At 37.4% G+C, this 14,644-nt stretch overlaps 1 protein-coding gene across 4 annotated transcripts in view; it reads right to left on the bottom strand.

Moving 5' to 3' along the window:
* Positions 1–388: 388 nt before the first annotated feature.
* Positions 389–14,644, bottom strand: part of TMTC2 (transmembrane O-mannosyltransferase targeting cadherins 2) — a 417,736-nt gene continuing 403,480 nt past the window's right edge. For all 4 annotated transcript variants that reach the window (XM_025284384.2, XM_006054570.3, XM_044941876.1 and 1 more), the window contains one exon: positions 389–3,044. In XM_025284384.2, coding sequence (XP_025140169.1) covers positions 2,865–3,044 — 180 coding nt within the window. In that variant the 3' untranslated portion in view covers positions 389–2,864. The remainder of the gene's footprint in view (positions 3,045–14,644) is intronic.

Below are 14,644 nucleotides of genomic sequence, written 5' to 3' on the forward strand. Positions count from 1 at the left end.
CTTTGGAGTACTGCTGAAATTTGAAGTTTCTTATTCACTTGAAATTTCTGTGAAGTTTTCTCCTAAGTTTTCTAAAACATTCATCCAACTTCTTGCAACTGCTCTCTGATGTCATTGTGTTGGTTCATTGTTGGCTTCCGAAGAGTGCAGAGAAGAGCTTCTGTTTAGCAAGAAAATTTCGGATCAAATGAGAAAGTTCCAAATTAGTGACACAACTTGCTTGAGGTTGTTAAAAAACAAACAAACCTAAAGGAATCTACAAAGTTAATACCTAAAATGGTGTTTGCGAAGTTTCCAGAGATTCCCACATTTCTCCTAGGTCTGTTAAAATCCAAGAGAACGTAAGTGTTACACCTGTAGAAGATTTTTAAAAAGGCTTATATACATATTTGTTATCAATGCTTTATTGTTGAAAACAAAATCAAAATTCTCTGGCACATAAAACAATTATTTCTACAAAAGGAAAGCCTACAAAACTTGATAATTTATACAAATAACAGTTTCTCAAAAAAATAAAATTTTAATTTAGTAAACTTGTCTTGTGCTCTATAGTTTTAGCACTGTCTGCAATAATCCACCATAAATCCCTGAGCGGAGACATTTTTTTGACCATGTTCTGTAGACCTCCCCCAACCCTCCCCCCAAGTTGGTCAGTTACTAAGTCCAGCCCTGTGGTGAAAGGTGTCAGGGACATTTAGTTATTAATGATCCATGCATTTTATGACACAGGTCCAATTATTATGCTACTTGGGAACTGGGTCAACATGAAGTGCCTCTACTGTGCAATCAGTGAAACTATCAAGAACCAAGTGTGTGAAAGGAAGAATAACAATTTAAAGACACAAAATGTTAAGACGAGGAAGCCATCATACGTCAATAACTATTTAAATAAATAAAAATGTTAGACACTGAATTCACCTCTATATCCTTATATTAAATTCTTTTCTTTTTTCTTTGCAATTACCAATGCACTAGAAGATGAAAAATATACCTCAACCCATGCTTTTGGTTTGACCATGGGTTTGTTCTTGTTAAACATTAAATATCATTCTGAAAACACAGTGATTTAGTTATAATTTAACTTTTGGCCCTTCAATGAAATGCTTACCAATAAAATGTTACATATTTGGAGGGCCTTCTTTTTATGCCATTAACAAATCTCTCCCACTACGTTATCTTTCTCACCAACACACTAATGCCATAGAAGCACTACTTTAAATTCTTTACCCCACCATATTCAGATACGCAGCAAAACATATAAAATATGAAGAAACATATTATGATCTATTTGCACATGTAGCTTCCCTTAAATAGGGATGCTGACCATATACACGTGGAGTATGAAAGGACAAGAAAAAAAGCTAACTTTAAGTTGCAAAGAACTGGTTTAATGAATCAAGTTTTGTTATTTTGCTATGGCAGAATAATAAATAAATAAATATGTAGAATACTGTATAGCTACCTTCTCTAGAGGGAAGAAGTGGAGAGTGGATTGCTGTTTTTACAAAGTTAATTTTTAGTAGCAAAGTTTGACTGCAAGTCAGAAAATGTTCAATAAATGTTTCTCTCTACTTCATTTATAGTCTTTTACTTGTGAAATGATCACTGAAGTGGTTACTAATAGGCAATGAAATAAAATGCCAAATTTGCTAGTGAAAAATAGTTTTCAACAGTGAAAAGCACTTGGCAGGAAACCTAGAAACACTTGAACTAATGCTATAGTCTACTGCAGCTTAAAATAAGTCATTTTTTTATGTCTTTTGGGAAGAACAAGTATGATTAAAAATAATTTCTCAAAAACTTATCAGCACTGCTGTTTGGGTACCTATTAGAAAGTGATTAACATTTCATACCAATTGTTTCCAAAATATAAAATTGTCAGTAACACTGTCACACAGACTTGATTTTTAACCCAGCAACATCTGGAAGGCACAAAGCCTCTTCCCTTTTGGACTAGCTGCTGGTTAGGTATTGGAACTAGAACATTTTTTAAATTTCCTCTTGATTTACTTCCTTGTATAAGCATAGGCATTAACTAGGAATAGCCATTTTACAAGGCAATTTCAAAAGCCTAAGAATTAAAACAATGAATTCTCCTAGGCAGTTTTGGGAAAAGTTGGTGACGTCAAAGTAAAAAATGCCTGCCTGGCACACACGGGCCTCTCCCCTCCCCTCTGAGGACGTCAGTGAGAAACGTGTTTTGCTTTCTCCTGCACATCCATTACACAACACGAAAACCAAAGGATGTCCACACGATGGTGATGTCTACATCATGAAATGTTCCGTGCACCAGTCAGGAAACAAATGTCGGCTCTGACAGGTCCTGACGCGGTATTAGAAAAGTTTTCTAGGTTTTGGAAACTGATAAGTAGGCTGTCCCAAAGAGGGAAGGCAGCAACGTTAAGACAAATGGCCAGCTTACCAGAATTCACACCACACTTGAACCACCGCCCATGAACTTGACCTTAATGGTTTACCATGGCTGAAAAGACACCCTTGACTTTCTCTCACAGTGTTTAAGGAACAGTATAATTTCTAAATTAGCTTTCATAAATGAAACACATTTGAAACTTCACCTCTTCCCCCTTTTAGAATGCCAAAAGATCCTGTTAAGTGCTTGGGTTTACAGTTTTATGGGTAACGATTATATCTTTCAGGAAGTTTCCAACATTCCCCCCATTTTTGGTGTCGATGGCTGTGTCCATAGCAAAGTGGATACTCCCGGAAGTGGTGGTGGCCTCAGGGACCTCTGCCCCTGGTCTCCAAGTCCAAACTAGCTCTTGTCATAGCAGTGCTGGGAAGCTCTGCTCCTTCATGAGTCCGGGTTTCACGTATGGAGGAGGGTGCAGTCCGGCCTTCCTGTGTCAGGTCTTGGAAGTCTTTAGGCCTTGCTTTTCCATGATGTTCCAGAGTTTTCGGAGATTGGACTGTGTGATGATGTCATCCGGCTTGAGCTGTAGTGCCCGCAGGTAGTTGGCCTCAGCCTTCTGGAGCCGGCCGTTGAGATGCAGGATGGCTCCCAAGTTCATCAGAGCAGCCGGATACTGGAACCAGAGAGAGGAAGGAAAACGATTAACAGACCGTGGTAAGCTTTCCTTCATGGAAGACAAAAATCTTCATCCACTTATGCAAATGATTCCCTTATGTCTGGAGGCATTTTATGGAAGCAATTTAGCAATTTATACCAATAGATAAGGATACCAGAAAGGGAAAAAAAAAAAAAGCTTTCAAACAGCTGCTGTGTACTTTGTGCTTTAAAAAGAGCAGGCAGTTAGGGAAATAGTTGTTCCTTTAATGAGAAAGTATAGGTTACATATGAAGACCTAGTAACCTAGTCAGACTGTCCTTTCATGAGAAAAAAAGTTAAAAGGGATACAATTTTAGATGGAAAGAATTGAACTTCTTTTCAACTCAATGCCAAGAAAAAAAAAAAAAAGAAGAAGAACTAAGTAGGAAAAGGTGACAAATAGTGCCTTTACTGAGGTTTTTAAGGTGAAAACCCTGAAAAAAATTCAAATGCAACCACTAAAATCCTTTTTAAATTTAACTTAAGTAGTTTAATGAGATAAAGTTTTTACCTTTTAAACTTAAGATGGTCAATGTTTACAATAAACATCACAACTTGGTATGTAGCACAGCTTCCCAGGTGGCACTGGTGATAAAGAACCCGCCAACGCAGGAGACCTAAGAGACGTGGGTTCAATCCCTGAGTTGGGAAGATCCCCTGGAGGAGGACATGGCAGCCCACTCCAGTATTCTTGCCTGGAGAATCCCCATGGACAGAGGAGTCTGGCGGGCTACAGTCCATAGGGTCGCAAAGAACTGGACACGGCTGAAGTGACTTAGCATGTACAGTAGCAGTACTAGTTTAATATAATGGTTCCCATACCCAAATTCTCAAACATTAGTTAACAATAAATAACAAGACCCAACCAAAGAGGGGAAAAAAAATACTTTGCTTGCTTTCTATGAGTAAGTGCTCTTCTGTTCTTGTCTTGTCCCTGGAACTTTCTGGATAACAAAGTACAGTTAGTATCTTGGCAGTTACAAAAATGAATACTTCAAACATCAGATAAAACTAAAATTGTTTATGCTAAGATTATGCTTTCATTTTACAGCTGGTGTCAACTATTAATTCTCCTGGCGACTCTATGATGCAGCCTAAAATAATCACAATTATTTTTACAATTTAGTGTTTTCACAATGCAAGCATTTTTTTCAGCTGAATTCATATGACTCTACTGTTTACTGTAAATACAATTACTTCTAAATCAAAAACTATGCTGGGGGGTGGGGTATGGTCGAATAGCTCAGAGTAAATCAACTGGGAAAAGATGATCCGATTTGGATTTGAAGAGATCTGAATTTGAGTTCTTGCTTAACCACCCGCTGTGACCTTGGTGAGGTCGCCTAACATATCTGTGCCCCAGTTCTTCCATTTATGAAATACTGAAATAACATCAGTTTTTTGCATATTGTTAGAAAGATAAAGTGAGAAAATAAATGTAGCATAGTACATGCACATAATAAACACTCTACAAATGTCAAGTTCACCTTTTCTTGTCTCATTTTGCTTGAGGTCTAACACATGCATGTTTATGATTTTTATGCTGTTACACATATTTTATAATTTTTACTTCAATGGCTGTCTAACATATCTCTGGATGTATACCAAAGTTCTCTTAAGTCAACTTCTGGGCACTATTTTCCAACTTTTCTGTATCCTTTTTCCTTTCCAAAAACAATGTTGCAAATATAAACTATTCCTGACCTTCAAAAACCTTTTGGTCAGGATGACTCCACACTTATCAAGAAAAATACAGATGGTCAACTTCTAATTTTAAACACCAAGCCAAATAAACATAGCTCTAAATTACATGTGCAGTGAGTAGCTCCACATTGGGAACCTAAAATACCACCACCTACTCTGTCTTCCTGGAAGAACTTCATCACACCACACATTATTATACTGAGTTTCCTGATGCTGCAACACATTTCTGAATTATGTTCACTCCCACAGCTTAGCACAACTGTCAATAAACAGCTCCTAAATTGACGGTGAAGCTTGTTCACAGCCTGGCTTATCGGATATGCAAAGTAGATAAAATGTTCAGACCTCCTCCTATCCAGAGTGGGAAGAAAGGAAACGGGGAGGGAGAACCATGGTTGGAGGCCATTCCTAACTAACCAGAAATAGAAAAGGCGAGTGATGGGGCTGAGAGAAACCAGATGTCTCTGTGGAGCGGTGGTTATTTCTTGAACCACTTTATTATCAGAGTCTGTACCTAGCTATAATTGCAACTCAAGGGGATTATTAAAAACACTCAGAGGTTACAGAGTCACACTGCCTAGGTTCCAATGCCAATTCCGCCCCTGAAGCTGAGGGAGCATGGAGACTTCAGTTTCTTCTGGAAATGGGTTAACAGAACCTGCTTCATAGGCCTGTTGATATTATATGATCATGTAAAAGTGTCAGTTCCTCTTTTCTGTCTACTCATCATCTCAAACACACAAAACAGAATCTGTCAATGTGCCTGAATGACCGCTGAGTCCAAACGCTGAGGATTTGTGAACTGGCTCTGCCTATACTAGGTTTGAACCCTTTCTTAGGTTAAACCTGGAAAAGCCAGCTGGGAACACAGCTGGTGAAGTACATACTAGGTCACATAAACAGGCTCTATTATTGTTACTAAATTGTGGCCTTGGGTCCTTCTCAGACTACTTCAAAGTAACCTTTCTGCTATCACGTGATAAAAAAAATCAGTATTTTTTAAGAAAACACAACTAGGAAGTTAAATCTTATCAAAATAAGTTTGGAATGTTAATTTATAATGATGTTTTGAAATAATTGTAATTTTGCATTATCCATGCTAATACTCATTAAGCAAAAGTAATAAAAAATTGACATTATGAAGTTAATGTGGGATAATCAATCTCTTGAAAGCTCATTTATACTCATTGTGTTCTCTAAAGAATAAAAATCCAAATAAACTAAAAACGTGCATACTTACGAATATCATTGAATATCGTTAAGCAGTTATATATTTCTATGTTTAGATGAGACATTTTGGTTTAAATATGTCTACTTTAATAGAGTTTTTAAAAGTTCTCAAAAAATTTTAAAATTCTATGGACACATATAATGCTTAAAGCATCACTACAGCTTCTTACTTGAATAAATAGAAACTGATGAAACTTACATACTGGTGTGCTCACTTGTGACATGACCATCACTGCTTCAGGCAACTGCTTTAACAGTCAACCATTATTTTGATAAACAGGTTCATGTTTTTGTTAAAAATTTATGAATAAAAGTACATATAGACCACTTTCTTCTTACACGGTTGTTTTCTCTCTTCAAAGACAAGGGCTTTACCTTTTAGGCCTGTTATATGTCCCTTCCACAGCGTTGACTAGGGCAGCTTAGTGGATGTCCACTGGACTGAATGCTTTCAGGTCTTCTAGCCTTGCGACCAAAAGCACCGGCATTACCTGGGAGCTTGACAGAAACTCAGGGTTTCAGGTGGCACATACTGAGTCAGAATCTAAATTTCAACAAGATCTCCCTGATGCTTTGTATGCTTATTAAAATTGGAGAAGTATGGTTCTAGAGATCATTTCCAGAGTCTAGATTATGTCCTTTTAGGTCTTCTGAGATGAAGTTTCCTATAAAAGGATGAAGTTCCTATAGAACAAAGTATGTCAGATCATATTTCTATCCTTTCATAAAGTAGGATTCTTCTCTTGGCCGTGTAATTATTTTAGGGATTAAATGTTCCAAAGAAACTTTATTAACAGAAGCCATAAATGACTAAATATTGTTAGACAGAAGGAGAGGGAATGAGAAGAATTTTCATAACCAAAGAAGAGCAAGTACGTTTTTTAAATGCTCTTGAAGACTACCTCACTGTAAAACTGAAAGGCAAGAAGTCCAGGTGACTGGCTGTCTGATTACACAGTGGTGTCACTGCTCTCCGCCAGCTGTGACTCATGGGCTGGGGAACAGAAACCCAACCACAACTGCTGATGTCTTCCCTCACACACATCCTCCTTTATTAAAGACAGCCGATGAAATGTTCAGGATGTTAACCAAGGCAGTCAGGCAGCTTGCAACTCAGGAACACTGGGCTTGTACTCATCACAGCAAATGACACCGGCTCCTACTTCACAGACTAGAAAGGAGAACCAGATCTTTCTTGTTTCCTTGAAGAGGACAGATGCTTTACATCAAAGGGGTTGATTAGGAGCCATACTGAGGCAACAAGTGACGTCTTTTCCAAGTCTCTAGGGAATTATGCTTTTATTGTTACTTTACTGTGGTCTTTGGCTTACTTCTTGAGCACTGGAGAAAATAAGCAAAATTAAAATAATAGATGCATACTGGGGTGGGGTAGAGCAAATGCAAAGTTATGAAAGTCTGATTCTAATCTAATCCCCTTGAGGCTCCCAAGGAACCCAGCTGTACTCACAGGGTATCCTGATCACACAGAGTTGGAAAACAAAGTCATCTTCCTTGCCTTGCCTATTACGTACTCCTGGAAAGTTATCTATGGAGATGGGATAGTGAGATCACAAGGGGATTTAGGACTGGAAATTCATCTTTCTACTGGGAACAGGATTGAAATATAGATTTTAAACAGAGGACACTCTTTTCCTAGAAAAAAGGAAAAGAAGGACTTGGTTGAAATGTTCTAGAGTTGAAAACCCACACAGTAACTGGTCTCTCTGTACTCCATTAGTCCCTGAGACCACTTCCTTTTTATGAAAATAAATCAATAGGCAAGAGAAGCTATGAAAAAGATGAAGCCAGAGATAACAGTCTAGTTTTATATATCTATTTTCACTCCAAGTGTTGCCGAAATTATCCATATAGTTGTATATTTACTGTTATAAGAATGAAATAAATTTTAAGCAAGACTGTCTCAAGTTAGCCTTACCTAGCTATCAGTTAATACATTACACATTTTGGGAATGTTTTCAAGATAACCACCTTTAACCTCCTTTCTGAATTTGCAAACTTAAATGAGTTTACACAGTCTGAAGTTTTTAATGGATTATTACTCTTTTTTCAAGTAGTTATACATGATAACTTAATGAAGGTTGCCTACTGCTGTTGAACTGGATTCAGCTGAAATTGCTTACCCAATTTAATTTACTGAAGCAGTAACTGTATCATGATGCTTAAAAATTAATGGTATAAACCTTTAAGAAATATAAAAATTATTTTTGCATACCTCAAAGGATCTCTTTATATTTACTGTGCCTTGTACATGGCAAATATTTAATAAATAATTATGGAATTAAAGTTTTTAAGATCATTAGGCTTGTGGAAGAAAAAGTGTAACATGGACTGAGACAAAAGTAGACATCTTATTCCCCTCAGTTCCAACATCAATCCTTCTTGGTCCCATTGGCATGCTTAATGGTCTAATGCCAAGCTAGAAACTTAAATACCCTTCATTCACTGTGTTCTTCCACATGCACACATATATAATTCATCTAATTTCAACAATTGAAAGTTGTCTTTTGGCAACTTCATCCTCAAATCTCCCTTACACTCTCTTTTAATCATACCATTTTCCTTTTTACCAACTTGATTTAAGCCATGATCATTTTTTCAGATTGTTTAAATACAATTATTTTGACAGAAAAGAAGAATAAATTAATGGGTAGCTGAAAAGACCAATGGATAAAAGATTAAATGAATGAACACAAAGGTAAAGCCATATGCAGAGTTTTTTCTTTACTATGAATATTTTAGAGCATACACAATTTCAGAGAATACTATAAAAACTGTTACTTGCCTAGCAAATAAAACTTTATAAAGACAATTGAAGCCCCCAAATATCTTTCACTGAACTCTCCCCTTCCTCCGAATAAAACCACTATCCTGAAGTTGGTATTTATTGTTCCAATGTATGTTTCACAGTTTTATTTTCTGTGTGTCCATAGCAAATGTATGACCTTGTATATAAGTTTTAATTTTATACATTTGTCGTTATCCATCATGGATAATGATGCCAACCATGCTTAGCCAACCTGCCAAGTACTCACTTGGAACTTGAAATTTTTGCTTTTCATTTTGTTTATCTTTGTTGATATGTGTGAGGTTTTAGCTCTTTCACATAAATTCTGTTGAATGACTACCCATTTTCTGAAGGATGGGCATATAGACTCTTTTAAAGGATGCTGCCTCTATAATTCAAAAAGCTACATGCATCCCTATGTTCATAGCAGCACTATTCACGATAGTCAAGACATGGAAACAGACTAAATGCCCAACAGATAAATAAATAAAGAAGGTGTGGTACATACATACAATGGAACACTACTTAGCCATTAGAGAAGAACGAAGTAATGCCATTTGCAGCAACATGGTTGCAACTAGGATTATCATACTAAGTGAAGTAAGAAAGAGAAAGACAAATATTATATGATCACTTTTATGTGGAATTTAATATAAGACACAAATGAACCTGCCTATGAAGCAGAAACAGACCCACAGGCATAAAAAAACAGATTTGTGGTTGCCAAGAAGGGCGAGGGGTAAGGAAGCAATGGTTTGGGGGATTTGGGTTAGCGGATGCAAACTATTACATACAGAATGGATAAACAACAGGGTCCTACCACACAGCACAGGGAATTATATTTGATATCCTGTGATAAACCATAATAAAAAAGAATATAAAAAGAATGTGTATATATATGAATAACTGAATCACTTTGCTCTAGAGCAGGGGTTTATATAACACTGTAAATCAGCTATACTTCAATTTAAAAAAACCTCTCATCTTAAAAAAAGAGGCTGCCATCAATATTCTTGTGAATATCTCTACACGAACTTATGGGAGAGTTTCTAAGAGTGGAATTGCTGGACAAGGGGGATCTTCAACTTTGCCAGATGTCACCAAATTACTCTTCTGTGTGGTTGTAGCAAAATGCTTTAGCATCAAGAGCCTTTATTTCATATCCTTAATAATAGTTGGTACTGTCCAGTTTTTAAATTTTGCAAATTGAGAGTTGTAAAACAGTATCTTATCCTGTGCTTAATTTTTTTCCTGATTACTAGAGAGGTTAATACTATTTTTAGACGTTTATTAGCTTTTTACATTTCCTCTTCAGTGATCCACCCGTTCTTTAATATTTGGATAGGGTAAGTTTTGGTAAGATTGTCAACTACATGGTGATGTCTGAAAGGGAATTACTCAGAGCTCCCACCACCTCAAAACAGCTGGTAAATAAGACTATCTTGCTTGGTGTTTTCTTGGTCAGAGTCCCTTTCTCAAGACTGACAACCAGATAACCACTGTTTCTAAGGTGGAGAATCTGTTATACACAAAACAGAAAATCCTTGATATAGGTGCACTTTCAATATGGTGAGAGGATGATGACGGAAATGTGGGCAGCAAGAGGTGCAGCCAGCAAAGTGTGCCACAGTAGTGGGCGTCATGGACCACTGTATGTGGGAGAAGGATGGCAGCGCCCGGCTGGTGCTTCCAGCACTCACAACAGACTTTTCTTTATGGCTACTCCTCTGACTATCCAGATTCCTTGCTTTCTGGCTTCTTCTTAGTTCCTTTTCTCAGGGGCAACAAGGAAATTTACGATGAACATGTTTCATATTCTTCCTCTCTTTACCACCCTCCATTTCTACTGGCCCTACCTGGGTTAACATCTTATACCATTCATAAATGCTATCAGTCCCCTAATCTCCCCACCTTCAGCTTCTTCCTTATTCTAATGCCTTTGACCAAACCATTGGTCTTTCTTAAATACAGTGGGGCTTCAGAGGATCAATCTGTGCTGACAGAAACGAATTCATCCTTCATATCGGTACTAAGAAACTGTTTACAACTTGGCACCGCACAGAAGCCCTCCGTCTACATTCTGCATGAGCCATGTGGAACTTCTCTTTCTGCCAGGTGCTATTTGGACCATCCATTTCTCATCAAACTCCTCTTCTGACAAAGCTCTTCTTCCACTCTATTTCTGACAAACTTCCGATCATTTAAAAAACGACCATATTCATAAATTACTCCTCTATGTTTCCATAGCACTGTCTACATACATTAATTGCAACACTTACCACAATGAATGGCATCTACTTATTGCGTCTACCTTCTATGCTGGAGGGTAAGAGAGTGAATTTACTTTAATTGTTTTTATAGTGTTACTGCCAAGCTCTGGCATGTGAAAGAAGCTCTCAAGGAATGCTTTCTGAAAGAAGAAAATTTGTATGGTTTCGCAAAAAGAGGTGACCTAGGAGAGGTAAATTCTAGTCTAATCTCAGAGTAGTTTAACAAACATTTATTAAACACTTACTATATGTCAAGGTTGCTGCCAGATACTCAAAGTGATGAAAAAGAACAATATATAGTTTCAGTCTGCATGTGGCCTGAGATAACTTTAATTGCACACTTGGCATTTGTTGCAAACTATTAGGAGGTGTACATTCTATTACTTATCATTTATGCTCCTGAAATTTATGAGGTAGACGAAACTGATATCCATGCATCATTTTGAGAACTATAGGGGACTGAACAGAAGAAGGCTTCACTGCTCTCAAGGAGTTGCAATCCAGGGCTTGACTGGAGAATCAGACACTTCTAACAGAGATATGAAGACAAAGCTATGGGGTGAAAGGAGATTCCCTCCTCATGGGTGTGAGGCTCTTAGACAAGATAGATGATCAGGTTGCCTCAAGTTCTTTATTCTTCCAAAATGAGAATGATATATAAACCTTTGAAATGAATGTGTCATATCAAAAGCAGTTTGTTACTTTTAAAGCAAACTGCAGAGAGCAGAGACAGCACTGGAGAGAAGCCTGTATACAGCTGGGTTATACAGTTCAATTAGACTGGAGATTCAGATGTCAGTACAGACAGTCACGATGTTAAACCTTCTGAGATTAAACCAAAGTGGAAAGAAAACTGTTATTAAAAATGAAATATTAATACAATTAAACCATCTTTCACAAAATTTTAGGAACCAAAAACCCTACAACCAGTGCAAAGCTCCCAACTCGGACATAATAGTTCTTTGAAAGTTATATTTTGGTTACAGATATATTTTGAATAAAGCATCTCTGAAAAAAGATTTACCAAAGTGTACAACCAGCAAGGGAAAACAACACAGGGAGTCTAGCAATGGCAAGGCAAATTCTGACAGATAATAGAAATGATTTATTCTGATTCTCAGTTTCAACACAGTATTTGTGTTTTAGAAACAGCTTTGAATAAAACAAAACAGACATAGGTGACAAGCAAGACACCACGCTGTATTGAGGGAGTAGTTTCAATTTGTCAGTGAGATATTTTATCCTGTGTGCTCAATCCTTCTCTCTTACATCTGTCCCATCACAGCGGGTATTACAAGACTGTTCATTTAACTTTTATGATGGGTGTGATTGCCACAATGTGGGGTGCTATTCATTTCTGTGGCAATCAAAATGTCAACAGCTGTGGTTGGGGGGATAACAAACAGTGACTGTAACAGAATGACTTCAAAGGTAGTGGTGATTTCTAACAGATTTTAAAGTGCATCTACTAAATTAAGGCTAAGACCTCAGAAATTATTCTTCAAGGATGATTCTATTTCAAAGACAGGTTTTCCTGATGCCCTTAATTTCACAGGAAGTCTCTCACATGATCCAAATGGAAAATCTTGATCCCAGGCTACCTAGGTCTCCCTCACTGCTTTTTTCCTAAATTTTACCTTTTTTTTTTTTTTTACTTTTTAAATGGAATGATTCTTTAATTTCTATAATGCTTTGCAGTTTTCAAAAGTTTCACACACACTTCATATAATCCCATAATAACCCTTTTCTCCCCCATCTCTCACTCACAGCTTTTTAAATGCAGTCAGCACACTGTTTATCTTGATTTGCAGCAAGCATGTAGCTCATCATGCGTGCCTACATGCTGAGTTGCTTCAGTTCTGCTGAACTCTGTGCGACTCTATGGACTGTAGCCTGCCAGGCTTCTTTGTCCACGGGACTCTCCAGACAAGTATCCTGGCATGGGTTGCCATGCCCTCCTCCAGGGGATTTTCTTGTCCCAGGAATCAAACCTACGTCTCCTGTGGCTCCTGCATTGCAGAAGGATCCTTTACCACTGAGCCACGGGGGAAGCCCCACATAGCTCATCATTTCGAAGAAACTACCAAATAAAAGTTCTATCTGTGTGAGAAAATATATGACGGCTTAAAGTACATGTAGATTAGAACAATGGAAATAAGAAGAACATATTGAAGGTTAAAAACATTGAAGGAAAGAAGTTTAGAAAAAGATCTGTACACTAAGCAAACATTATATATCTCAAACACCAAGAGCTGCCTTCTCTTACTAATCTAGAGAGCTGCTACAAAAGCCCATAGCATCTTCTTCTCCTTTTCTTTGAACCAAATTTCTTGTCTGTTTCTAGTCCAAATATGATTTAAGCGATATAATTCACTCTACATTTGACTCATTTCTTTTTAGCATGAAGGGGAGGGAGGAACACGTGCCTGCTTTCTCAGTCACAGTCACGTTACACAGAAGGATTTCCAGCTGTACAGGCCATCCAAATGTGTATGTGTGATGCATGAGTATGAATATATCTAATACAATGACTGCTCATTCCAAGGAGTTGAAACATGTCACTGGAATAATCATGTTGTTATTAAAATGTATTTTCAGAGATATGCTGGAAGCTGAGATTTGGACTTATACTACTTAAGAACTCAGCTGCCATGGAAGATGGAAACAGAGAGCTAATTCTTATTTTTCCCAGAGAGAGGAGAAGGGCTGGCTTTTTTTTTTTTTTTGCTAACTGATTTGATTTAAAAAAATACAATATAGCAAGAGGCATGACCACACTGACAGAATAAAAGTTATACTTGAATAAAGGCTTGACAGATGCCATGATAATCAAATTTAGGAGATTACTTTGAACAAAATACATCACTTTTCTAATTGACTTCTATGTTTGCCCATGAATAACTTTGATCTGATGGAGGTCAACTGAGAGACACTAGTTTGTATGTTGTGGAAATGATAGATTTGTTCCTGTATGGGACTAATTGAAAATATTCATTTTTTTTAATGGAAATGAGCATGTCAGAGGCATTAAAACAGTGGATTAATGTGAAATTTGGGTTAGGCATACACTCTCTAAAGATGGATAACACACTTTTTCCCCTCTTATAAAGCAGATGGGGATCCAGGTGTGAATAAGCAGGATTAATGCAAAGCTGACAATGCCATTCAGAGCAATCATATTTCAACATGACATTAGAAGCAGCAACTGTCCACCCACAGAATGAATAGGAAGAAACATAGATCCCTGGGAGAATGCACCAGAAACTTCATGCACACAGCAAGTGGAGAGTTTTCCAAATGCTCTGAGTTAGGATGATCAGATCAAACGTAACAAGCAGGAGCAAAGTAATTCCTCCAGAAACTATAAATCTTTCAAGGGACTAAAAAGAAAATGTAAACATACTGTCTGCTGCACAGCATTCTATGTGCACTTTTCTAGGACCAAGACTCTGTTGATACATGCTTGGAAAAATAATGATGCAAGGTCTGCACACACCATTTCAGAAAATGTTCCATCAGGACACACTGATCAAGGTGAAGCCATGCTGTACTCCAAGCCATTACACT

This window comes from Bubalus bubalis, chromosome 4, assembly GCF_019923935.1.
Source record: "Bubalus bubalis isolate 160015118507 breed Murrah chromosome 4, NDDB_SH_1, whole genome shotgun sequence".
Lineage (NCBI taxonomy): Eukaryota > Metazoa > Chordata > Mammalia > Artiodactyla > Bovidae > Bubalus > Bubalus bubalis.